This window comes from Polyodon spathula, chromosome 29, assembly GCF_017654505.1.
Source record: "Polyodon spathula isolate WHYD16114869_AA chromosome 29, ASM1765450v1, whole genome shotgun sequence".
Lineage (NCBI taxonomy): Eukaryota > Metazoa > Chordata > Actinopteri > Acipenseriformes > Polyodontidae > Polyodon > Polyodon spathula.
In genome coordinates this window covers 2,297,924-2,324,511 of record NC_054562.1, presented here as the reverse complement: position 1 = coordinate 2,324,511, position 26,588 = coordinate 2,297,924, and the positions used below count along the sequence as shown (strand labels likewise).

Sequence of the window (26,588 nt, the reverse complement as noted above, 5' to 3'; positions counted from 1 at the left end):
AAAGGAGCTGTGTAAAGGAGCAGAGTAAAGGAGCAGAGTAAATAGAATAAAGCAACATTAAAGTAACAGAGTAAAGGGGCTGATTAAAATACCGTGGTACAGGAAGTTAAGTCATGGGGAAAGATTTACTAAAGATAGCAACAACTACCAGCTATAGATAAAAGAAGAAGGCAACAGAGCAGAGAAATATAGAGTAATTCAAGACAAAGAAATGTGAGAGTAGAAGATTACATAGAGAAATGCACGAAGAGGTCGAATGGAAAATAGGGGTGGAGTATCATAGAATACTAGAATGGCTGAGGATACAGCAGGCAGCAGCATCAGCAGAGAGATATAGAATGGAGTAGAGTAGAAGGAGCATATTAGCACATAATGAAGGATTTTACAGTAAAGTAGTATAGTGTCAGAGAGCATAGGAAAGCATTGAAAATGAGAACAGGGGTGAGTATAGTAAAGTATTAGAGATAGAGAGGATATAGTCCAGTTGTATAGCAGAACAGAGTATGGAGAATATACTGCACATTGGTACAGGCGCACTGTACTAGGGAGAACAGATAGAGAGTGTATGAAACAGTCACAGACTGTCAGAGAGGCATAGAATATATATAAGACACATAGAGAATAGTGGTAGAGACCCTTATAAAAGTTTCCCATTTTATTTCTGCAGTTTTCCCCCCATGCTTTACCCATGGCTATGCTATGCATTTACCACAGTTTACCTTGGTTTGCCATGTTTATTAATATGCTTTTATCTATCTGTACTTTACAATGCTTCCTTTTGCTTTACTGTGCTTTCAATGTGCTTTATTACACGCTGTGCTTTTACAGTGGGAAACTTTCATAAGGGGAACCGTATAGTTTATAAGAACATCGAGTGGCAGAAAACCAGACAGCACAGAGCAGAGTTGTGTTTTAGAGCAGCAGTAGAGAAGAGAAGGATACATTAGAAAGAAGGATGAAATAAAGAGTCTTTATTAACAGAGAAATACAGTACAGAGGAGATACCATAGAAAACAGCAGCACACAAGATACAGGGAGAAAACAGACAGGGGCTGGAAGAGAAGGATTATCACTGTCTGTAACCAGAGAGGAAGCAAATAAATGCAGCTTGAAATTAGACTGGTCAAGAGAAAGAAAGAGAGAGAAAAAGAAAAAAGAAAGAAGGAAAGAAAGAAAGAAAGAAAACAACTGATACAAAAGCAGTAATGCAATGAACAGAAAAATAGACAGAAAATAAAGAAATAATCCAAACACAAGAAAAAGAAAGAAGGAAAGAAAGGAAGAAAGAAAGAGAGAAAGAAAGAAAGACATTGGTATTTCAGCTTAGTACCACCCTTGAAGAAACAAATACTTATAATATCTCACGAGACACGTGTCTACCTGAGTCCCTTCAAGTTTCACATAAGAGTTAATAAAGAGTGTTTGAGGCGATGGACCAAGAAAGCAAGAAAGCAGAGAAGCATTCCTCTGTGCAGAGGATTGAATAGCAACAGAGAGCTCTGTGGACTGCCTGTACTATACAAGAGTCTGAGGTGTGAGGAGAGAACCATTGCAGGAGCACTACTGTCTGTCTTTCCCGAGTTCAAGGAGCGCTAACCAAGGTTTTAAAATCCATTCTTCTACCACTTATTAACATTATAACAGTATCACTGCACTGTCTTTAAAGAAGCGCTGAACACCTTTAAAATCCATTCCCTCACCTCTTATTAGCTTTATTAACATGATCACTGGCCCCTCCCTTTAAAGGAGCGCTGACCATCTTTAAAATCCATTCTCTCACCTCTTATTAGCTTTATTAACAGGATCACTGGCCCCTCCCTTTACAGGAGCGCTGACCATCTTTAAAAGCCATTCTCTCACCTCTTATTAGCTTTATTAACAGGATCACTGGCCCCTCCCTTTAAAGGAGTGCTGACCATCTTTAAAATCCATTCTCTCACCTCTTATTAGCTTTATTAACAGGATCACTGGCCCCTCCCTTTAAAGTAGTTCTAACTATCTCCAAAATCCATTCTCATATCTTTTATTAACACAGGCAACATTTTCGCTGTTCCTCTTCTTCAAATGAATATCTTTGGGTTATTTGCTAGTATTGCGTAGTTCATTTTAAACATGCAAATCTCTCAAAGACAACACTCAAGATGAAAAGCTACCAGAGCTGCTTCCTGCTACCTGATCACATGTTGTGTTGTAGGTCACCTCAATGGTCTAGCAGCAATCAGATCATGTGGCCTACACCACAGGTACCAGGATGTAGCCGTTGGTCTATATTATTGGATTTTAAATATTAATATTCTCAGCACAATAAAAAGGGGTTGAGTAATAATCATAATAAAGCTATAAAATCAATGTTCATTATTTGTAACACAATAATAATAATAATAATAATAATAATAATAATAATAATAATAAATAATTAACCTATGTACAAACTATTTGAGAAAATTAACAGTTCCTTATTTCTTTTCATACAATTATTATAGTCTAGTTTCAATGGCTTCCAGAAACAGGAAATTAAGTCATTCCCTAGGTGAAAACCTGTCTCAGGATCACAGGAAGTGATGTCGTCAACCACCAGGTCCTGGGAAGTGGACCCCCCCCTGGCGGGAAGTGATGTCATGGATATTTCCTGGACAGCAGTTGTCAGTAGGGGGTGAATCGATTGTAACCTCCTCGATACAGACTGGCCTGAAATAAGCAGACAGCACAGGGAGGAGTGAATGAAATGCATCCATCCTATAGCAACAGATAACTTGTTAGAACACGTCAGTTTTGCTTGATCATGTTCTTTCTTTCTAAACTACACATTTGAGACCTGTGTCACGACTGTGCACAACAGAGAAGATTTAGGGAATCCTCTTGTTGCAAAGGGAGGAAACGCATTGAAAGCAAGGCAGAGTGTTGCATGTGTTCTGGAATAGTAACTTTTTACATTTCGATACGAGCATTATAGCATTGGAATAGTAGCACTATAGTATTGGAATAGTAGCACTATAGCATTGGAATAGAAGCACTATAGCGTTGGAATAGTGACACTATAGCTTTGGAATAGTAGCACTATAGCATTGGAATAGTAACACTATAGCATTGGACTAGTAATACTATAGCATTGGAATAGTAACATTATAGCATTGGACTAGTAACACTATAGCACTGGAATAGTAGCACTATAGTATTGGAATAGTAGCACTGTAGCATTGGAATAGAAGCACTATAGCGTTGGAATAGTAACACTATAGCACTGGAATAGTAGCACTATAGCATTGGAATAGTAACATTATAGCATTGGATTAGTAACACTATAGCACTGGAATAGTAGCACTATAGTATTGGAATAGTAGCACTATAGCACTGGAATAGAAGCACTATAGCGTTGGAATAGTGACACTATAGCATTGGAATAGTAACACTATAGCATTGGAATAGTAACACTAGCATTAGAATAGTAACACTATAGCATTGGAATAGTAACACTATAGCACTGGAATAGTAGCACTATAGTATTGGAATAGTAGCACTGTAGCATTGGAATAGAAGCACTATAGCGTTGGAATAGTAACACTATAGCACTGGAATAGTAGCACTATAGCATTGGAATAGTAACATTATAGCATTGGATTAGTAACACTATAGCACTGGAATAGTAGCACTATAGTATTGGAATAGTAGCACTATAGCACTGGAATAGAAGCACTATAGCGTTGGAATAGTGACACTATAGCATTGGAATAGTAACACTATAGCATTGGAATAGTAACACTAGCATTAGAATAGTAACATTATAGCATTGGAATAGTAACACTATAGCACTGGAATAGTAGCACTATAGCATTGGAATAGTAGCACTGTAGCATTGGAATAGAACACTATAGCGTTGGAATAGTAACACTATAGCACTGGAATAGTAGCACTATAGCATTGGAATAGTAACATTATAGCATTGGATTAGTAACACTATAGCACTGGAATAGTAGCACTATAGTATTGGAATAGTAGCACTATAGCACTGGAATAGAAGCACTATAGCGTTGGAATAGTGACACTATAGCATTGGAATAGTAACACTATAGCATTGGAATAGTAACACTAGCATTAGAATAGTAACACTATAGCATTGGAATAGTAACACTATAGCACTGGAATAGAAACACTATAGCATTGGAATAGTAGCTCTATAGCATTGGAATAGTAGCACTATAGCATTGGAATAGTAGCACTATAGCATTGGAATAGTAGCACTATAGCATTAGAATAGTAGCACTATAGCATTGGAATAGTAACACTAGCATTGTAACATTGTAATTTAAGGAGCGGTGCAAGGTTGTTGTTTGAAGTGCTAACTTTACTGTCTTTAGTGTGCACTTTTATATATTTCAATTATCTTGTTAAAACCAACTTGATTAATTGTTTAAACTTTAATAAATGAACCTCCTTAATAATACTAATAGCAATAGATTTAATAATACAGTAAGAAGAAGAAGAAGAAGAAGAAGAAGAAGAAGAAGAAGAAGAAGAAGAAGAAGAAGAAGAAGAAGAAGAAGAAGAAGAAGAAGAAGAAGAAGAAGAAATAAGCAGATTAGTAATAATGTTCTGCGCTCCCTCACCACTGTGCTGACTCCGTACGTGGCGGTGGGTCCCACAGTGTGGTGGTAGGGATCTGGAGCTGTGGTGTACACTCTACCGTACCTGCACAGAGAGACAGAGACACACAGAGACACAGACACACAGAGACAGAGACACACAGATTACACATGCACAGAAGAGCACTGGTGACACAGACACCGACAGCACAGACACACAGAGACACACAGAGACACACACACACACAGACACACACACAGACACACACAGACACACAGACAGAGACACACAGACACACAGACACACACACAGACACACAGACACACAGAGACACAGACACACAGAGACAGAGACACACAGAGACACAGACACACAGAGACACAGAGACACAGACACACAGAGACACACAGACACACAGACACACAGACACACAGACACACAGAGACACAGAGAGACACAGAGTCTGGAATTAGTTTGGCATTTAGGATGCTTGTGCATTAGGGTAAAGGATGTGGGATTGAGGGTTTTCAATGTAGCGTTTAGAGATAAGGGGCTGGTATTACGAATTTGGATATGGGATAAGGGGATACAGGTTTAGGGATTTTGTGCATTCAAGTATGGGATAAAAGATTTAGGGATTTGGGGTTTTGGATATAGGATTCAGGATTTGAGTTTGGGATTAGGTATTTGGAATTTGGAATAAGGGTTTGGGAATGGTATTTAGGCATTAGGGAATAGGCATTTGAGTTTGCGTTTGGGATTAGGGATTAGGGTTAGGGATATGGATTGAGATTATAGATTAGGGTTTAGGCATGTAGGATTAGGGGTTAGGTTTTAGGGATTTTGGTTTAGGATTTGGTTTGGGTTTAGGGTTTGAGATTAGGATGAGGGTTTTGGTTTAGGGTTTTAGGTTTTAGGGATTAGGGTGACAGACTCTCTTACCCGTCACTGTAGGTTGTCGTTGCAGAGGCCGGCTGGGCCACACGGTAGGCAGGGTAACCTCCCTGAGACAGAGAGACAGAAAGAGGATGAAAACATTGTATCTGTGCAATATCTACAGCAGGGGGATACACGTAAGAGTCTCTGTGAGCCGGAGCCTAACCCGGCAGACATAGGGCGCAAGGCAGGACTACACCCTGGACGGGACGCCAGTCCATCGCAGGGCACCACACACACACGCAGAGGGCAATTTACAGTGAACAGCACGTCTTTGGACTGTGGGAAGTACCCAAAGAAAACCCACGCAGACACGGGGAGAACATGCAAACTCCACACAGACAGATCCCTAGACAGGAATTGAACCCAGGACCCTGGCGCTGTGAGGCAGCTGCGCTAACCACCACAGAATTGCACTTGGCATCTGTGAGAAAAGGTGCAACGCTGCCATCTGCTGGACTGGAGAATTAAAGAGCGAGAGTGACAGGGAGGGAGAGAGGGAAGAAATTAAGTTCAATTTTCTTTACTTACATAGACTTCTGCACCATAGAGTCCATCCTGGTAGACAAGACTGTAATAAAAACATGAGCGTGTTAGAGCAAGTCAAGCAAAGAAAGTTTTCAGTTTTGACTTTCATCAGTTACAGTCACATTTAGAAACAACAACAGAGACTACAATTCAACAACAGACCTTTTGACTAGAAGTCTTTCTAAATTCAGCACTGTTGAGTGTTCAAGAGTTATGGGTGTCAAATTTTCATTTTCTTACCTCTTATTAGCTTTACTAACATGATCACTGGTCCCCTCCCTTTAAAGGAGCGCTGACCATCTTTAAAATCCATCTCTTACCTCTTGTTAACGGACGCAATCATTCTAGAAGATCTCTATCACATAATTTATTATTATTTTTTTTTATTATTATTATTATTATTATTCCATTATTATTAGAAATCAACAGGACGCAATTAACAGTTGCTCCTTACCCTGGGTAGGCGGGGACTGGAGTGGGCGTGGCCCCAGTGGCTGAGCGAATTGTGTTGTAGACTGCCCTGCCACGCCCCCTGAGGGCGGCACCTCTGTAAGCCAGGGTGGGCGGGGCTACTGGATAGGGGAAACTGGCCACTAGAGGGAGAAAGTGTGATAAAAATGAACAATATAGAGAGACTGGTCTGTATACTAGGCTGAGGTTGCATAATGCACTGGTGAGACACTGTGGTGCTGGTGAGAGTTTAACGAAGATCAACCAGACTAATTCCAGAAGGCTGAAGGATTGAGCTACGAAGACAGGCTGAAAGAACCCAATCTATTTAGCTTGGAACAAAGAAGAATTAAGATGGATTTAACTTTTCTAAATCTTAAAAGCAGCCCTGTTTCCACTGCTTGGCACTCCCAGCTACGGCTGCCATGGCAACAAAACGGGACTTCCACGGCTCGCCAAAGATGCTGAGGTGGTTAAATTTAGTATTTCTTACTCGATGTAGCCAAACAGCCTGCAAAGGAAATAAGTCTTCATGTAGCCAGGAGGTGGAGAAGAAACCGACAGGGAAATCACTACAATTGTGGCTCATTTTCTTTCATGTAGGTAAAACAGGCATGGGACACTTTCTTTAAGCTTTCTGGTATTCACCGAGAGCGGAGAACTTTGTTAAATTGAACAATGGACATCGTGCTCGCTATACGAGACACACGTTTCTTTTTTTTTTTAATTAACCACCAACTATAATACAAAACACAATATGATCCCACAATCACTTATTTTGTAAGCACAATAACACACTTTAGGTTGTTCAGATATTGCCTATGGCTTTGCCTCGTGTTAAACAGTAGCCCTGAGTGTGCAGTTAAAGATCATAATTGAAAACCCTGGAGTGTGTTATTGCTTTCATACTGTACACACTGATAAAATGGAGAACCAACAGGCAGACTCACTGGTAAACAGCTCAGGGGCGTAAACTGCTCCCACCATTGGATTGATTTTCCAACCAGCTAGAGAGGGGGGGGGGGGGGGGAGAGAGAGAGAGAGAGGAGGGGGGGAGGGGGGGGGAGAGAGAGAGAGAGAGAGAGAGAGAGAGAGAGAGAGAGAGAGAGAGAGAGAGAGAGAGGAGGAAAGAAAGTTTCAATATTTTTTTTTTGTTTACAAACGAGAGGAGGCCATTCAGCTCATCTTGCTCGTTTGGTTGTTAGTAGCTTATTGATCCCCGAATCTCATCAAGCAGCTTCTTGAAGGATCCCAGGGTGTCAGCTTCAACAACATTACTGTTTAACTCCTTCATAAATTACACCTAAGGCTGTAGTACTAGCTTCATCACTACTTTGAAAACCACCAAATTAAAACCATGTGGTCAGAACCATAATCCAGCAAAATAATGTGATTACATAGATGTAAAGAATTATAGTGACTGTTAATGTCTTCATGCTAATGTTCAATTTCCATAGACAGACAGAGACGAACAGACAGACAGAGGACACAGTCATACAACAGCAAAACAATACAATAAGTGTATTCAGTAAAAGCACAGCGCAGTGAAAGCATGGGAAAGCATATTAAAAACCAACCCTGTAGAGTAGGCGGGCCAGCGGAGCTGAAAGGTGGTTTGAATGGAACGAGGAGGTCAGTGCTGGACGGTTTCCAGACGAGACAGCCCAGGACCACTCAGAATGATCACATATATCATACAAAGGCAAGGGAGCGGTGAAAGAAACCAATAAAACAAGACTTGAAGCCACTGTTTCTTTTCAAGGCTATGGGAAGCTGTATTTTTATTCAGACAGGCTCACCGTTGATCAGAGGGGGTTGAGGTTTCTTTGTGACGACTCTCGCTGTCGCATTATTGACCTGACAAAGAAATAGCATTGATTAGATATACATAGAAACAGCATCACAGAGTCAAAGGGAGGACGGTTATTCAACAGGTGATGATTACACCATCAGGGAAATATTTAGCACAGGATCAGTTTACAATGAGCACTGTCATTGACACAAATATAGAGCAGAGTACAATGTGTACTGTAGAATGAAACATTGGTTTGGGCAAAACAAAATAAAGCAACACATTTAAGAAGTCACCTGTTCTCACCTCAATCTTTCTTCCTTCCACAATGGTTCCGTTTAATTTGTCCCGAGCGCTGTCCGCTTCTAAACTGCTTTCAAACGTGACGAAACCAAACCCCTGTTTAGAAAAACAAAGCAACAGAGAGTTTAACAAGCTGTCTACGCCTCAGACAGACAGACAGACAGACAGACAGACAGACAGACACACAGACAGACAGGCAGACAGACACACAGACAGACAGACAGGCAGACAGACAGACAGACAGACAGACAGACAGACAGACAGACAGACAGGCAGACAGACAGACAGACAGACAGACAGACAGACAGACAGACAGACAGACAGACAGACAGACAGACAGACAGACAGACAGGCAGACAGACAGACAGACAGACAGACAGGCAGACAGACAGACAGACAGACAGACAGACAGACACAGACAGACAGACAGACAGACAGACAGACAGACAGACAGAGAGACAGACAGACAAACAGACAGACTGGCAGACAGACATATAGACAGACAGACTGGCAGACAGACAGAGAGACAGACAGACAGACAGACAGACAGACAGACAGACAGACAAACAGACAGACTGACAGGCAGGCATACAGACAGACAGACAGACAGACAGGCAGACTGGCAGACAGGCAGACAGACAGAGTAATTCACCAGCACAAAAACAATTAACATACCTTTGATCCCCTTTCATTAAAGATGATTTCAACATCGAGAATTTTTCCAAATTGCTGAAAAAAATTGAAATAAAATCGCGATTATTATACAATTGAGATATACTATAGAGTAAGTGTAATAATTACCAATGATCAATAGATGTCCCTGTTTCGTACTAGTGACATTTGTATTAATTCCTTATTCCTTTGTAACAAATTATGTTGCTCACATGTATAGGGTGTATATTCATTGTGAGAAGTGAGATTGAGAGGAGTTTAAGTTAATTCATGCATGAATGCCTGCCTTGTACTTGTAATCAACAGCATTTGTTACAAAGGAATATAAAATGAATACGGGTAATGAAATCCATATGAATTAACAGGGGCTGAATTCAAAATGAATGACCTCAGAACACAAAGGAAGTGCAGAAGATATTCAAGTGTTATTCTAGCGGGATTCAGTTGCAATTCATCATGAATTTGTGGCCATTCTTTTAAGAGTTAGCAAAGGAAATAATACAATGGATTGAGTATTTGATGATTAATATGTTCATTGATTGGTAAATTAGACTCTCACCCCGAACATCTGTCTCAGGTCCGGGTCTCGGAATCGAAAAGGAATGTTGGACACATGCAGACGCTTGGGCTGAGGCTTACTGCTGTCGTCCTCCTGCCCTGCGGCATTCTGGGATAGGTCCAACTGAGCGGAGTCCTCCTGCTGCTGTGAGAGAGAAGGGGAGGAGAGGAGAGGGGAGAGAAAGGGAGGAGTGAAAAAGGGGAGAGAGGGGGAAAAAGACAAAGGAGAAGGTGTGGAAAGACAGAGGAGGAGAAAGGGAAAGGAGGGAGGAGGGGAGAATATATAGAGAGAAAAAGACAGGGGAAAGGGAGTTGAAAGAGGGTGAAGGGAAGGGGAGGGGAGAAAAGGGAGAATGGGGAAAAGGAGGGGGGGAGAGAAGGAAACGGTTTAAATCTGAAATAGAAACTGATAGTTAATCAGGTGCTTCATTAAATTCATAAAGAATGTTCTGCAGTATTGGATTTGTCAGTATCTGTCTATCTGTCTGCCAGCTTGCTATCTATCAATACTGAACCTCAACTTGAATGGTTCTATTTTGATTCATGAGAAATATTTAGTATTTCCTCATCAGCTTTACTCCAAGTCTATTTGATAGTATTTAAAATTCTCTACACGTTGTTTGAAATAAAGATTTAGAACTACTAAAAGAAACTTCAATGTATTTTTTTTCAAAGATAGACATTGAGAAAGGTTTCTTTTGGTACTGAGTGTTTAATAGTTCTGGCTGAAACAAATGTTCTTCATCAAATGTACATTTGATTTTTTTTTTTTTTTTTTTTTTTTAGTAAACACTAAGATATCGAATTTGTTATTTTTGCAACTACATTTCTGTCTGTTCTGTTTCCATTTTAAATTAATTTATTGACTTTTAGACCAGGAAAATTCCTAAAAAGAAAATCGACATGTTAGTGAAACATTTTGATCCCACCCCCCCAACCAACACCCATTTAGTATGAGTGACAAGAGGCAGTAACCAATCAATCAACATTCTCCATCCAGGGGTCCTTCTCAAGCAAAGAAATGAGAAAAAAAACCAACGCGTGATCTTTAGTGAGGCGTCTAGTTCATGCCCGTTAGAAAAAAAAGGATAATTTAAAACTCTAATAATAATAATAATAATAATAATAATAGTTTTCCGTAAGGCGTTTTTTGGTCTATTTGTATATAGGGCTTGATATATACACCTGCCACCTGTTATTTAGTCCCACAGACACCAGGTGTCAGTGTTGAGGCATTAAATTAAACTGACAATCAGGTGAGGGTCATGGGTATCAGACTAATTCACCAATCACAGTGAAACGAGTAAAGAAACAGAGCGAGCCACACACACCCAAGCAGCTGTTCCTTCACTAGTTTCACTCTGAATGATAAATCAGCCCGATCGACACCAGCGACCCTCCCCCTGTGGGGATCTCGAACAACTGAATGATCAGATGATCGGTTTGTGCAGCTCTGCTATTTAGGAAATGCAAGTGCATGACAGGTAAGAGTTATGGCTTACCATGTTAGTCACTTTTATAGGTGAATTCTCAACGCTGACATCTGGTTGAAATAGCAGGTGCTAATATCAAGTTATTGAAACAATAAAAGCCCTTATGATATTAATCATGTACAATGTGCTACTACTACTACTACTACTAATAATAATAATAATAATAATAATAATAATAATAATAATGTTTAAAGTGCTCATGGCTAGCAGTGAAAGTCAGCCCCCCATGCAATGTTGTGCCAAGGCTAGGTCATCCACTATCCCACAATGCACCAAGATGCCACAGTGTCGCTTCTCTAGGTGACCAACATGATTATGGAGAGAAAGAGTAATATCTTAAATATATGAGAATTGAAATGTAGTAGAACTGCAAGCAGGGGTCTAGACAGGGGTTTAGAGAGAGTGCAAAAAATGACAATAAAATTACAAAAGAAAATCCCACGATGCTGAAAAAAAGACTTCAGAAGAGAGGGGGAGGTGAGGAGAGAAAGACGGGGAGGACAGAGCGGCGAGAGAGATGAAAGGAGGAAAAGAGAGGAAGAGGGGAGAGAGAGAGAGAGAGAGAGAGAGAGAGAGAGAGAGAGGAAAAGGAAAAGACAGGGAAAGAGGGAGCAGGGAAGAGGAGAGGAGGAAAGGACTAATAGAGACAGGAAAAGAGCCAAAGGAGAAAAAATAGAATGAGAGTGGACAGAGAGAGATGGGGATGGAAAGATGGAATATAGAAGGAGAGACGAAGGAGAGATGGGAGAGAAATGATAGGAGAAAGGAGAGATGGAAAGAAGTGAAGAGGGGAGAGAGGCTGAAGGCTAAAGAGTGAGAGAACTGAGAGGAGATGAGATATATAGAGATAGAAGTGAGAGAGAAAATGGGAGAAGAGGAGAGAGAGAGGGAGAGAGAGAGGAAGCGTGAGAGAGGGACAAAGTCTGGTGGAAAGCTTAGCAAAAATTAGTACAATTTAAAAATGGCTAAACAGACAGGAAGTTGCAATAGAAGCAGAGGGTTGGAGGTGGAAGGTCAGGGTGACTGTGCTGCTGCTGCAGGGTTTAAAGGTCACTCCCCAAGATTCTGAGGTCTAATTAATATGAGAGAGAGAGAGGGAGAGAGAGAGAGAGAGAGAGAGAGAGAGAGAGAGAGAGAGAGAGAGAGAGAGAGGGGTGAGGAGAAAAGAGAGAACAGAGGATGGACATGTGTATGGAGAAGAGATAAATAGAAAGGAGAAGAGGAGAAGAGAGAGATGAAAGTGTAGAGAGAGGGATGGAAAGAGAGAGAGAAAGAGAGAGAATGTAGAGAAGAGGTGGGGAAACAGAGGATAGGAAAGAAGAAACTAAACATGACACACAGATAGATAGATAGATAGATAGATAGATAGATAGATAGATAGATAGATAGATAGACAGACAGACAGTAGGAGGTTGAGGGAGATTGTGAATGTCACGATGCTGAATTGATAAACCTGATATTTGGTTTAGCGCCGGCGACAGGACGCAAGTCGCTGACTGGGGACGGCTGCCGAGGACAGGGGCCAGAGAGGGGGGGGGGGGGGGGGGGGGGGGGGGGGGGGGGGGGGGGGGGGGGGGGGGGTGGAGGGGGGGGGGGGGGGGCAGGAGGATGAGGGAGCGAGAGGGGTGAGGCATCAGAGAGGGAGGGAGAGACGTTACTGAGTATCCCAAAACTGGAAAAAAGAAACACCTTCACATAGAGATTGGATCACTGTGACGCAGAGAAACGAAGAGGAATTCGTGGTGTTTCTGTGTGTGTTTGAAGAGATGTTACTGTATTTAGTTAGAACAGAGCATTTATGTAACAACACATTTTCTAAGGCTGACCAGTGCTAATAAACTTTCTAATTAATTTAGGAAAAGGTTTGGGCTGATTAAATTCAAAGTGGGGTTGAAAAAAAACTAAACAAAAAAACAACAGCCCTTCAAAACATTTCTAAACATGGACATTTTAACAAACAGAAAATACACATAAATATACATTCTCCTTCTCCCCTCTCCCTCTCCCTTTCCCTCTCCCTCTATCTTCTCCCCCTCTCATCTCCCCCCTCTACCTTCTCCACCTGCTCATCTCCCCTCTTAATTTCTCCAATCCCTCCCCCTCCCTCTTTTGCCCTCCCTTCTCCTCTCTCTTCTCCTTCTCCCTTTCTCTCTCTCCCTCTTCTTCCCTCCCTTCTCCCCTCTCCCTCTCCCTTTCCCTCCCTCTCACTCTTGCCCTCTTCTGCCCTTCCTTTCCCCTCTCCCTCTCCCCTCTCATTCTTCCTATCCCCTCTCCCTCTCCCTCTAACGCTCCCCCTCACTCTTCCTCTCCCCTCTCATTCTTCCTATCCCCTCTCCCTCTCCCTGTTCCTCTCCCCCTCCCTCTTCTGCCCTCCCTTCTCCCCTCTCCCTCTCCCCCCTCCCTTCTCCCCTCTCACGCTCTGCTCCCCTGTAACCTTTTACTGTAATCAGACTCCACAGCAGTTGCTGACAGATGGTGAGAAGGGCGGGGGGGGTCAGCTGTTTGGGTATAGGGGGTGTTTATTTCACTCCCTGACCCCCCTTATCTCTTACTGGGAAATGTGCCAGCGTGCCTTTACCAAATAGGGACACATTTAGAAATAGCACCCCAGGAATAGTAACAGAGGAGCTACATCCCAGTCAAATTCCAGTACTTGGAATGGCTGAGCTGTGCTGGTACTACTGGGCACAATCTGGACTGTTTTAAGGAACGCTTTGCATTTTTAAAACCCATTTTGATTAATGAAATGAAGTTTGCAGGTCTCAGTGTCTATTCCTATACCATATTAGTCAGTTTATAAGCTCTTATACCAGACTCCTGTCAATATATATATATAATATATATAGATATAATATATATATAGATATATATATATAATATATATATATTAATATATATATATATGGTCCATATGCATACATATATAAGCATGTCAGTACCATATTTATCAGTATAACACCCTTATACCATAGTACTCAGTATACAAGCACCCCTGAACCGTGCTCAAGCATAATTATAACCATATTCCTCAGTATATAAGCACCCTCTATGCCCTATAACAGTTTATAAACCTTCCTGTACCGTATTCCTCAGTATATAAGAGCACCAATATACTATTTCTCAGTGTATAAGCTCCCCAGTATGGAGCTGGTTCCCAGTACATACCGTGTTGCTGGGAGGGTTGGTGTCAGTGTTCTGCTCAGGCAGCGAGGGGGGCGGGCCGGGCTGATACATTCTGAGCCCATGCTCCTGAAACTCCACCCCCAAGACAGAAGGGTGGGCGGGGCTGAACTCCATGGGGAGGCGGGGACCCTGCATGGTGGGAGGAGCCTGGGCAGGAGGGTAGGCAGGGGGCGGGCCATAGGCTGTGGTCAGGGAGGGGTCAGCAGAGCTGGAGCCACCATCCGAACCTGGGGGAGCACCCTGGGGAGGAGAAAGAGGGAGGGGAGGGGGAGGAGAGGGGAGGAGAGAAGAGGGGGAGAAAGCGGGAGAGAGGGAGTGGGACAATCAAAATGAAGAATAAGGGTGAGGAGGGGAAGAGTGAGAGAGGTGGAAGAAGAGGGAGAGACAGAGTGGATAAGGGAGAGAGGGGGAGGAAAGGGAGGAGGAAGAGAGAGGAAGGGAGGGGGAGGGCGAGAGAGAGGTGAGTGAAAAATGAGAAAGCCACATCACTGATTCAATTACTAAGCATACAATCACCCTGATGTATTCTGCAATATATAAAAGATGCATCTTCCTGTTCCAGATATAAAAATATTAAAAGAGACTAAACTATTTCAATGTACTGTACCAATGCTGGCCAGACCTACAGCAGCTGCCCAACATGGTGTCTATATCAAGTTGTGCACTGGCATTGCCTGCTGTGTGCTGGGCAGAGCCTCACTGTGCTGTACTAAACACAGGGCAATACTGGCAGGTCCACATTATATAACATTAATATAAAGTCCTTTACAGAACATGTCTATATCCTTTATAGGAGCTAATAATGTTAATAAAGTTAATAAGAGGTAAGATAATTAATTTTAAAGAGGGTTAGCACTCATTTTAAAGAGGAGCAAGTGATCCTGTTAATAAAGCTAATAAGAGGTGAGAGAATGGATTATAAAGATGGTCAGCACCCCTTTAAAGGGAGGACCAGTGATAATGTTAATAAAGCTAATAAGAGGTGAGAGAATGGATTATAAAGATGGTCAGCACCCCTTTAAAGGGAGGACCAGTGATAATGTTAATAAAGCTAATAAGAGGTAAGAGAATAGATGTTAAAGGTGGTCAGCGCTCCTTTAAAGGGAGGGCCAGTGACAGTGTTAATTAATGTAACAAGAGTTAAGAAAGGCAGTCCCTTTGAAATGATATCCACACCATACCTACACACTGGGCTCCTGTGCTGTCCTCAGTCCTGCAGTAGAAAACGCTTCTCTGAATCCAAAATCCACAAGCAACATGACCCCCCTAACCTCTATATACCTCTCGAGCAGCCAATCAGAGAGCAGGGGGAGGGGCCAGGCACTGACTGACAAGAGCCAAGTGTCCATCTCTCTCTCCCCCTCTCTCTCCCTCCCTCCTGTCATGTCTCACTCTCCTCTTTCCATCCTTATTTTTTCTTCTGTCTCTCTCTCTCTAGCTCTCCCTCTATTTCTCTCTCCCTCGCTCTATGTCCCTCTGTATACTCTCTCCAGCCATCTCTCAATTTCAAATTGTCTTTACTAGCAGGACAAGATTGTTCTGTTTTCACCAAAAGCATTTCCAGTCCCCACATGTGTTAAAAGCCTGCCTGTCACTGTGTCTCTGTTCTCCCCTCCCCCTGTTATTAAACATGAGGGCCACAAATACAAACCAAACGTGCTGCACTGTTTATAGACTTATAGACTAGCAACCCAATAACTGGATCCCAGTGCACGATGCACTCGATCGTCTGTGCAGAACAAGTTTAATGAGAATGGAGTTACAAGCGCACACCCCCAGATTCTGCTCCTCTCAATAACTGGTGAGCAAAAGAAGGTCCTGAGCAAGTTTTGTCACAACCAGATGAGGGCTTCTCTAGATATATGCAAATCTCCTAAGTGTATCATGCTCTCCCTGATAAAAGGTCATTACAGTGCCGTACTCCACAGTGCTAGCCTATGCTCTACTACACTTTCACTGTGCTTTATTACACTCTGCTGTGCTTTTACTGTGGGGCACTTTTAAAAGAGGTATCCTGATCATTGTAGTAAAACGACTGCTGCGATTCTTTGTAAGAATCTCTCTCCTGCTCCCTGTCTCTGCTCCTCAATATCAGGGAGTCTAGCTGTAGTGCTGTCTCAATCTGTTTATTCAGTGCTTGACAAGAGATAGTAGAGACAGCTGAGAGACAATGCTTCCCACACCTCTCTGTGCTTTACAATGCTTCCCTATGCTTTACCACACCTCTCTGTGCTTTACAATGCTTCCCTATGCTTTACCAGACCTCTCTGTGCTTTACAATGCTTCCCTATGCTTTACCAGACCTCTCTGTGCTTTACAATGCTTCCCTATGCTTTACCAGACCTCTCTGTGCTTTACAATGCTTCCCTATGCTTTACCACACCTCTCTATGCTTTACAATGCTTCCCTATGCTTTACCACACCTCTCTGTACTTTACAATGCTTCCCTATGCTTTACCACACCTCTCTGTGCTTTACAATGCTTCCCTATGCTTTACCACACCTCTCTGTGCTTTACAGTGCTTCCCTATGCTTTACCAGACCTCTCTGTGCTTTACAATGCTTCCCTATGCTTTACCAGACCTCTCTGTGCTTTACAATGCTTACCTAAATGAATGCAAGATTCCAAAATGGTTATTTATGAATATTTTTTTAAACCGCATCTCATTTCAGAATCATGCGTTCATTCACATTGACCTGTGTACGGTTCCCAATCACACCACTGCGGTGTTTAAAGCAGATGAGGAGCTAGTCAAAGACAGCAATTCTCAGAGTCATTTAATTCAGGTTTATAAACACTTTCTTTATCACACATTGTTTATTAATACTCACAGAGTACTGCTGTATATTATTTCACTCAGGAGGAGCAATTAACCTCTGGTGGCTGGTACCTCTCTATTGGAATGACTACAGGATCGTTCAGGGGTGCTTCTCTATTGGAATAACTACAGGATCGTTCAGGGGTGACCTCTCTATTGGAATAACTACAGGATCATTCAGGAGTGCTTCTCTATTGGAATAACTACAGGATCATTCAGGAGTGCTTCTCTATTGGAATAACTACAGGATCGTTCAGGGGTGACCTCTATTGGAATAACTACAGGATCATTCAGGGGTGACCTCTCTATTGGAATAACTACAGGATCATTCAGGAGTGCTTCTCTATTAGAATAACTACAGGATCGTTCACCTTACTTGCAGATATTATGCGAAGCCCTTTATTTTCGTGGATCTCAAATTGATGTGTTTATTTATATTTTAAATGTAGCAGCTTGTATTGCTTTTTGATGATGTAGGTTTGCACTGGACACTGCAGCTTTAAAGTTTAATGCTTGTTTTGTGAAAATATTTGAAATGACAAAACAGTGGACATACTGCAGCAACTTTGAATTGTATTTCACCAGTCAGTAAATATGTGAACTGCGCTTCTTGATTCTTTATCGTGACTGTGCTGTCTTCCACTTTTGAATTCTAAGCAAGTGAGGAGACAGATAGCAGTCTTGTACCATAAGAGACAGTGAAAGGTGGTCTGGACACTGCTATTAGTTTAGTGAGGAGACAGACAGCAGTCTTGCACTATAAGAGACAGTGAAAGGTGGTCTGGACACTGCTATTAGTTTAGTGAGGAGACAGACAGCAGTCTTGCACTATAAGAGACAGTGAAAGGTGGTCTGGACACTGCTATTAGTTTAGTGAGGAGACAGACAGCAGACTTGTACCATAAGAGATAGTGAAAGGGAGCTGGCAGGACAGATTTAGTTGTAAACTAATCTGTAAAACACGTTCTTTCACTATAAACGGCGATGTCCTAATCTCTACAGACTGCTTAAGATTAGATAGTAAAATATATAGTGACATTCTACAGACTGTCTGACTCTTGTTAAATCTGCCTCTCTCCACCACTCCATCATTTACACCTTGTGTAGCTGTAAAATTAAGCTAAAATATATACAGACACTTTGATATATTTCTGAAATACAGTCTAAATGATACAGTTGCTGCTATGCTAATAACACTGTGTAACACACTGTTTTTGTTCCTGGGTAGTAAGTGTTATTTCCTAATTGCTTATGCCTTAAAAGTAAAGAAAATGGCTATTATTCCCCACAAACTTTGCTTTTGTGACCAGGACAGTGATATTTCAAAATATCACTATTTCCAATGGGAAAACGGGCAAATGTGTTTTTTCGTTCACATAAAGTCAGAAAAAAACAACATATGAATCCAAATTAACATGTATTTATACTAAAGTAATACAAAGATGACTACATGTAAATCTCGAAAAACTACTCACTTCTAAATCTTTTGTAGTCATCTTTGTATTACTTTAGTATAAATACATGTTAATTTGGATTCATATGTTGTTTTTTTCTGACTTTATGTGAACGAAAAGACACACATTTGCCCGTTTTCCCATTGGAAATAGTGATATTTTGAAATATCACTGTCCTGGTCACAAAAGCAAAGTTTGTGGGGAATAATAGCCATTTTCTATACTTTTGAGGCATAAGCAATTAGGAAATAACACTTACTACCCAGGAACAAAAATTGTTTTACATAGTGTAATAAGAGGTAAGAGAATAGATTTTAAGATGGTTAGTACTCCTTTACAGTGACATGCATGGGTGGGGGGTGCCTGGGTGGGCTTGTGCCCCAAAAGTGCCCTTTTTCTCAGTCATGCGATGCATGAAAAGTGCCCTCTTTTCTTATTGAGCCCCTGCCCTGTTAATCTCCTCTGTGCATTACTGTTCCTTTAAAGGGAGGGCCAGTGATAATCTTAATAAAGCTAATAAGAGGTGAGAGAATGGATTTTAAAGATGGTCAGCGCTCCTTTAAAGGGAGGAGTCAGTGATCATGTTAATAAAGCTAATAAGAGGTGAGAGAATGAATTTTCAAGATGGTCAGCGCTCCTTTAAAGGAAGGGACCAGTGATCCTGTTAATAAAGCTAATAATAGGTGAGAGAATGGATTTTAAAGATGGTCAGCGCTCCTTTAAAGGGAGGGGTCAGTGATCCTGTTAATAAAGCTAATAAGAGGTGAGAGAGTGGATTTTAAAGATGGTCAGCGCTCCTGTTAGTAAAGCTAATTAGAGGTGAGAGAATGGATTTTAAAGATGGTCAGCGCTCCTTTAAAGGGAGGGACCAGTGATAATGTTAATAAAGCTAATAAGAGGTAAGAAAATTGATCGTTAAGCCTTGCACTGCTTTTAAATATTTTTTTAACATTGAATTAAGCTGACGATCTGAGAGACAGTTGTTTGAGTGCCCCTCTACCACCCCCTTTTCTATTTTTAGGGAGGGGTGAAGGGCTCAGTGTCTTCTTGACGTTAGCTATCAGCTGTCAGGGTCAAAGGTGAAGCCTTGTGTCAACTGAGCTGCTGTTGGTTTGTAACAGGTGGGGGGTGGGGGGTGGGGGGCAGGTTTATGGTGTTTACAGTCAGCAGCACCTGCCCTCTATCAATAACACCATTACCACTTTCTGGAAAATTAATCAGCTTTATTGTTCCCGAGAGATCATTCCTTTATAGTTTGCGTTACTGCCAGTCAAGGACAAAATATTAGGAACACCTGCCATCCCTGTGGCATCTAGGGAATGGATTTGAAGTTATAGAATCTGCTTTTTAAACATAATTTCAACAGGGAATAATTCCTTTATAATTAATACCAGGATCTACAGGGATAAAATGTTAGGGGCATAAAAAATGAACGCGAGTAGGCAAACTTTATCAAGTTAAGTTTGAAGGGATCCCAGTGATTCTGCCTCAACAATATGACTAGGTAAGCCCATTCCATACTAAGTTTATCCTTACTGAATTTACAACAGTGTCCTCTCGTCCTGGTTCCTGTCTATAGCAGGGGTGTCAAACTACAATCTAATTATTGTTAATAAGATTTATTTTTATATAGCGCCTTTCATGGTGGACCCCCATCACAAAAAGCTTTACGAGATACGAGACTAGGGGTGTGAATGATGCATCAGCTGCAGAGTCACTTACAACAACATCTCACCCCAAAGACGCAGCACAAGGAGGTTCAGTGACTTGCTCAGGGCCACACAGTGAGTCAGTGACTGAGCTGGGATTTGAACCTGGGACCTCCTGGTTACAAACCTATATCTTTAAACATTGGACCACCCTGCCTCCTATTGGGCAGATTTCATATTTTTTTCAAGGTATTTTACAGTTGTTATTTTAGAAAATGCACTCCATTGTACTAACCTATAAAAACATTTTGAAGCCTGGAGAGAGGAGAATCCAATTAATCAAACAATGACACCAATTAATTAATCAGCTCCTGTGTCCCTTCAGGATCTGAGTGTGACACCCCCCCTCTGTAGAGTTTGTCAACTCGTTTAAAGCTTTCAAATACTTCAGTCATGTGCCCCTGATGATTCTGTGTTCCAGGCTAAATAGATTTAGTTCTTTCAGCCTCTCTTCGTAGCTCATTCCTTCGGGACCTCTTGGGATTAGTCTGTCCTTTTGGTGACGTGAGGACCAGCATTGGACACAATCCACCAGAACACCTGCCATCTGCCATAGCACTGTCAATAGGGTGTACAGCATGGGACTGATTCACCTGCCATAGCACTGTCAATAGCACACTATGGGACTGATTCACCTGCCATAGCACTGTCAATAGCACACCATGGGACTGATTCACCTGCCATAGCACTGTCAATAGCACACCATGAGACTGATTCACCTGCCATAGCACTGTCAACAGGGTGTATACCAAGTGACTAATTCACTGCCATAGCACTGTCAATAGAGTGTACACCATGGGACTGATTCACCTACCATAGCACTGTGAATAGTGTATACACCATGGGACTGATTCACCTGCCATAACACTGTTAATAGCACACCATGAGACTGACTCACCTGCCATAGCATTGTCAATAGCACAGCATGGGACTGATTCACCTGTCATAGCACTGTCAATAGCACACTATGGGACTGATTCACCTGCCATACCACTGTCAATAGCACACCATGGGACTGATTCACCTGCCATAGCACTGTCAATAGCACACCATGAGACTGATTCACCTGCCATAGCACTGTCAACAGGGTGTATACCAAGTGACTAATTCACTGCCATAGCACTGTCAATAGAGTGTACACCATGGGACTGATTCACCTACCATAGCACTGTGAATAGCGTATACACCATGGGACTGATTCACCTGCCATAGCACTGTTAATAGCACACCATGAGACTGACTCACCTGCCATAGCATTGTCAATAGCACAGCATGGGACTGATTCACCTGCCATAGACTGTCAATAGCACACCATGGGACTGATTCACCTGCCATAGCACTGTCAATAGCACACCATGGGACTGATTAACCTGCCATAGCACTGTCAGTAGGGCAGTGAAGGCACGGTAAAGCACAGAGACATACTGTAAAAGCATATTAAAAAATAAACCACAGTAAACTTATGAAAGTTTTCCACAGTAAAAGCCCAGCAAAGTGTAATAAAGCTCAGTGGTACGTTTAAAGGGTTAGTTTACCATGGCTTGTTCTGAAGTGGCGTGTTGATAAGAAGCTGTTACATAGCTCCTATCTCAGACCTGTTCCAAGTGTTGCCTAATCTCAGTCTGGTGGAGACAGAGCGAGGCTAATTTTAAACGTGAGTGACAGGCGGAGTAGATATCGGAGAGGCACCCGTCCCCTGCGACAGGGAGCTCGCAGCGAGATCTTCACAGAGGTTAAAGGTGTGCGAGCATCCTGCTGAAGCTTATAAATAGGCAGTTTGCATGTTTCACAAGGCAGCTACCTTATAAGCCCATCACAACGAGAATACGAGCTGTGCTGTGAAAGCTGTGAAATGCAAGCAGTGTAAAAAAAAAGAACACAAACAAATTCTTTCGGGATGAAAGAAAGAAAGAAAGAAAGAAAGAAAGCAAGAAAGAAAGAATGCTAACCTAGTTTTAAAACCTATTTTATTACCTATTAATAATAAGAGCAATATTGGAGTTCTAGCCAAGGTTTAAAATCAATTTGCTAACATCTATTTACCGCTAGAAACATTATTACTGGTACCCTTCAAAGGAGTGTTTAACAATGTTTTAAATCTGTTTTCTTATCTCTTATTAACTCTAGCAATAGTATCACTGGTCTCCCTTTCATAAAGTGCTGAATACAGATTTAAAAAGCATCCTCTTTCCTCTTATTAATTCTATAAATATCAACTCAGGTTCTCTTTCTTCTGTTTCAAACTGCTTTGGTTCTTTGGTGGTGTTTAGGGGCTGGAGAGCCTATCAAAGATCTGTCACAGTTTTCACAGTGCATTTAGCTTAGGCAAAACAATAAAAATTCACAGAAACCCTATATTATATTTAACTTAGTTTGACCAAACAAGCAAACCACCTCATACAAAAGTTTCAGAAGTGGAACCTCGCAAACTTTACAAATCTTCGCAACAGTGAAACGAGAATGCAAACCAAACGAGAGAATGGAATACGCTGTGAAGGGGAGACATCATCAAACTGCAAAAGCGGTTCTCTAATAAAAGACTGTTGGCTGTTCTTCCAACAAAGGCTTTAACAACGCACCCCCCTCTTTCCAGTTTATTACTAATAATCGTTTTGAAAATCAATGCAGACGTTAACAGTAACACTGTTTTGAGTGCCGTAAAATAAGCATTTCATGAATATGCAATTAATTATTTCTTGAAGTTCAGTTCAGTGTTAATAACCAGTCAATAGATGTGCGATGCATGTCTGTATCTATCATTAGACTGCCATGTGCTCATATTTCATATGTATGTTGAGTAAAAAGAAATACAAAGACTGGTATGTAGCGTTAGTGATACCAGGGCTGGCGTCAGCACTCGGGCAAGCCGGGCAAGCACCCAGGGCCCCCACGCCAGAGGGGGCCCCCCACACACATACAGAAATAAAATTAGAAATATGAGTAGAGGTACTATTTCTGAGCCAGCTGTCCTACTCAAGCAGGGCTAGAAACATTGAGTCAGGGCTAGAAACTTAGTCCCTCCTCTTCTCACTCCCTATTGGCTTCCGTCCTCCCCAGTTCTTCAGAAAGCCGCTAGCTATTGGCTGTTGTGGACATACTGTGCAGTATACAAATGTGCCAATTAAAGACATTCTGTAATTTCCATCGTATTTTCCAACAGTCGCGACTTTCCTATGACGAGCGTTTTGTCGAGCCTCATTATCATAACGCCTATTGCTATCAGAATGCCTGTTATAATCATACAATTTTATCATCAAAAATGAAACCTGTTGAACCTCTGGAACCTCCAAATAAAAAGAAACACAGGGGGGGGGGGGGGGGGGGTTTGACTGGAAGCCCACAAAAACCATGCGCCGACCCTGACTGATATTATTCTGTAAGCGATCCACACTACCTATAATAATGCAGCTCTAAACCACGCGATTGCCATTCACAGTCACGGTTTCTGTGCTGATCGTGAGAATAAGACATCAGTAGGGTTACATACCAGACTCTATACGTCTTTATTTTTTACTGTAGTTCAAAAACCCAAATCTAATTTGAATACGTTTTGACTAATGTTGGCACTTGTTTTTTTGATAGTTCCGTTCTTTTGCAGTTTTTAACATGCTTAAATAACTTAGTTCATATACTTTTATATGAGTGGTGCACTGTCTTTTATGCAAATCAGCCATGTGCTTTCCCACTCTCCTATATTCTACCACAGAAGCACTGGTGTGCAACAAACTCTCCATTTAATATATATATATACTTATATATATATATATTATATATATAAATATAGAACCTAATATATATTTGCGATCCTGTGTCGGACCAGGTCCGACATTGCAATTTTCTGACATCATCAAAAAGACGTCAAGCGCAGGTCTCTAGTTGTTTTTATGTTCCGGAAAAAGCAGAGAAAAGCTTTCAATGGCCAAGTGAGACCAATAGGAGCCCAAAAAAAGTGGCGGATCTGAACAATACAGCTAGCCCCCCCTGCACTACAGAGATAACAGGGACACAAACAAAGGAAGCTGCTTCTGCATCCAGCGCTCAAAGAATATCACAGACACTGACAGAGCTTTCTGAGATGTTACAGTAATAAAATAATGACTGGGATCCCATTATTGAGGAGTTTGGTGATCGAGTGATCAGGAGAGGATTGATCAGTATGCACGACTATGAAGAGAGATGTGATAAATACAGAGAACAAGGGGTGGGGCTGGAGATGCAGGGCTGAGTGTGCTGTTGATATGCAGGGCCTTTTAAACCTGTTTTACTCTGAAAAAAAATAATTTTAAACAGCACATGTTAAATAAATGGACCTCTAAGGGTTAAATCGAACTTGCTGGAGGGCTTTTTTTAATGACTGTACCAGTATTGTAGAGTTTCTGACAAGCCCTTGCTCATCGTTTAAATGGTGCCCTTCACGTTGCTGCTGATGGGTTACTTCACTGATGGGCGTCTCCTCCACTCAGACCTCAGTGCCTCGGAGAAGCTTCTCGAAGGGGGTTCACACATTTACAAAATAAACTCAAAAATAAATGTAGCCGTGGCAGCCTGATTGCCGACTCGTTTCAGTGTAATTTTCAAACTTCAGTTTCCCATCGAGACAGCCAAGGTCACACACTCCGCAATGTGCCTTAATGATACGCACTGACTCAAAGATTAAAGATGCTTTTCATTTTACTAGACTTAAGTAAATATTTGTCCCAGCACTAAAAGATATACATGGTTCAATTATGCTTTGCTTCTGATTGCTGCACACAATAAAGAGAAATGTCACAGGACTCTAGTGGTCGCACTAGATTACAACTGACTGTTGTAGTTATATATATAGTGCTGTCCTGCCAGCATTGCCCTGTGTACAGCACAGCACAGCCAGGCTCTGCCCAGCACACAGCAGGCAATGCCAGCACACTAGATTCCAGCTTTATTTAGACACCATGTTGGGTAGCTGCTGTAGTTCTGTGCAGGATTTTATATTAGTGTTATATAGTGTGGTCCTGCCAGCATTACCCTGTGTACAGCAGTAGAGCGAGGCTACAAGAGAGTATTGTATTCTTTATAGAAAGTTTTACCTGATTATAAAACAGAGACACAGATAGATGGACAGACAAGCAGAAGGAAAGGTAGAAAGGAAATACCTGGACAAGTCCGGAATAACAGGAAGGAGGTTGGGGGTAGACAGGAAGTCCATAAGGGTGCAAAACGACAGCCTGAGAGGAAAGCATGGCGCAATGCAGCCAGGAATGGAGAGGAGAGGAATATAGCTGATATCCAGGAGAGTATGAAAGAGAGATGAGGGGAGGGAGAGAAATGAAGAGGTATAAGTCAAGAGATAGATGATACAAAATAGAGAGGGAGAGGTGGAAAGGATTGAAAGGAAAGGAAATGTTTAAATAAGACAGAGGGGAGAGAAAGAATAGGCAGCACAACTGAAGTTCGAGAAGAGGAGGGGGAAAGGAGAAAGAGATAGAAAAGGGGAGGAGAAGTATAAAAAGAGGAAGAATTCAGGAGAGGGAAAAGGAGAAAGGCAGAAAGATTAAAGCAGCTGTTGCAATGTTCGCTAGCTGCAGTTGAAGTTGTTAGCCAGAAAAAAGGAAAATTAGAAGAAGAAGGTAGAGTTCTTGTTGCTGTAGTCCAATGGCCGCAGCTGTCCGTTAGTCTGTCAGTCTGTCAGAGACGGAGTTAGGAGATCATGTCTGTCTGTCTGTCTGGCGTAGCGCAGCTCAGTGTCTGTGTCTCGGAGCTGACTGTTTGTAGAATGAGACTGCAAAGATGGACGGGGGTGGGGGGGTATGCCCCCCCACTGGCTGTCTGACAGACAGAGACAGCTGCAGGGAATTCCAAACTCTATTTGTAGACGTCCCACCTCCCCCTCTACTCACGTTGATAAGATTGAATTTGTTGTTTTCAGTTACATGTAATCGTTGTCATAACTTTGTTAAGAAAATGTTCTCAGAAACAGAGATCCACCAGCCAGTCAGCAATCCTAACTGGGGCTAACAGAGTCCCAACTGAATGCTGCTGATGGAAACGAACAAGTCTGATTTCAACCTGCTTTCAAGTCTGGTGGAAATGGAGCTTGAAATGACAAAGTGATACACAAGCCAGGTGGATAA

The 26,588-nt window shown here is 41.8% G+C and overlaps 1 protein-coding gene across 2 annotated transcripts; it reads right to left on the bottom strand.

Moving 5' to 3' along the window:
* Nucleotides 1–2,414: 2,414 nt before the first annotated feature.
* Nucleotides 2,415–26,228, bottom strand: rbfox1l (RNA binding fox-1 homolog 1, like). 2 transcript variants are annotated; one of them, XM_041232376.1, is made up of 12 exons: nucleotides 15,678–15,769; nucleotides 14,479–14,736; nucleotides 9,822–9,965; nucleotides 9,266–9,319; nucleotides 8,594–8,686; nucleotides 8,295–8,352; nucleotides 7,446–7,502; nucleotides 6,500–6,638; nucleotides 6,049–6,088; nucleotides 5,524–5,585; nucleotides 4,605–4,686; nucleotides 2,415–2,688 (listed from the first exon to the last, which is right to left on the bottom strand). In XM_041232376.1, the coding sequence occupies exons 2-12, from the start codon at nucleotides 14,629–14,631 to the stop codon at nucleotides 2,644–2,646; spliced, it is 927 nt and encodes a 308-aa protein (XP_041088310.1). In that variant the 5' UTR covers nucleotides 14,632–14,736; nucleotides 15,678–15,769; the 3' UTR covers nucleotides 2,415–2,643. The 2 variants fall into 2 exon arrangements, with proteins under 2 accessions (XP_041088310.1, XP_041088309.1); XM_041232375.1 differs by lacking the exon at nucleotides 15,678–15,769 and adding an exon at nucleotides 25,611–26,228 and having other exon boundaries at nucleotides 2,419–2,688.
* Nucleotides 26,229–26,588: the final 360 nt, after the last annotated feature.

What these genes read in the sequence shown, in the direction of transcription:
- rbfox1l (XM_041232375.1), bottom strand. Translation starts at nt 25,697, where the DNA reads ATGCTTTCCTCTCAGGCTGTCGTTTTGCACCCTTATGGACTTCCTGTC. An exon ending in GTTATTCCGGACTTGTCCAG is followed by an intron (nt 14,737 to 25,610) that starts GTATTTCCTTTC and finishes TCTCCTCCCCAG; the next exon opens with GGTGCTCCCCCAGGTTCGGA. An exon ending in CCAACCCTCCCAGCAACACG is followed by an intron (nt 9,966 to 14,478) that starts GTATGTACTGGG and finishes TCTCTCTCACAG; the next exon opens with CAGCAGGAGGACTCCGCTCA.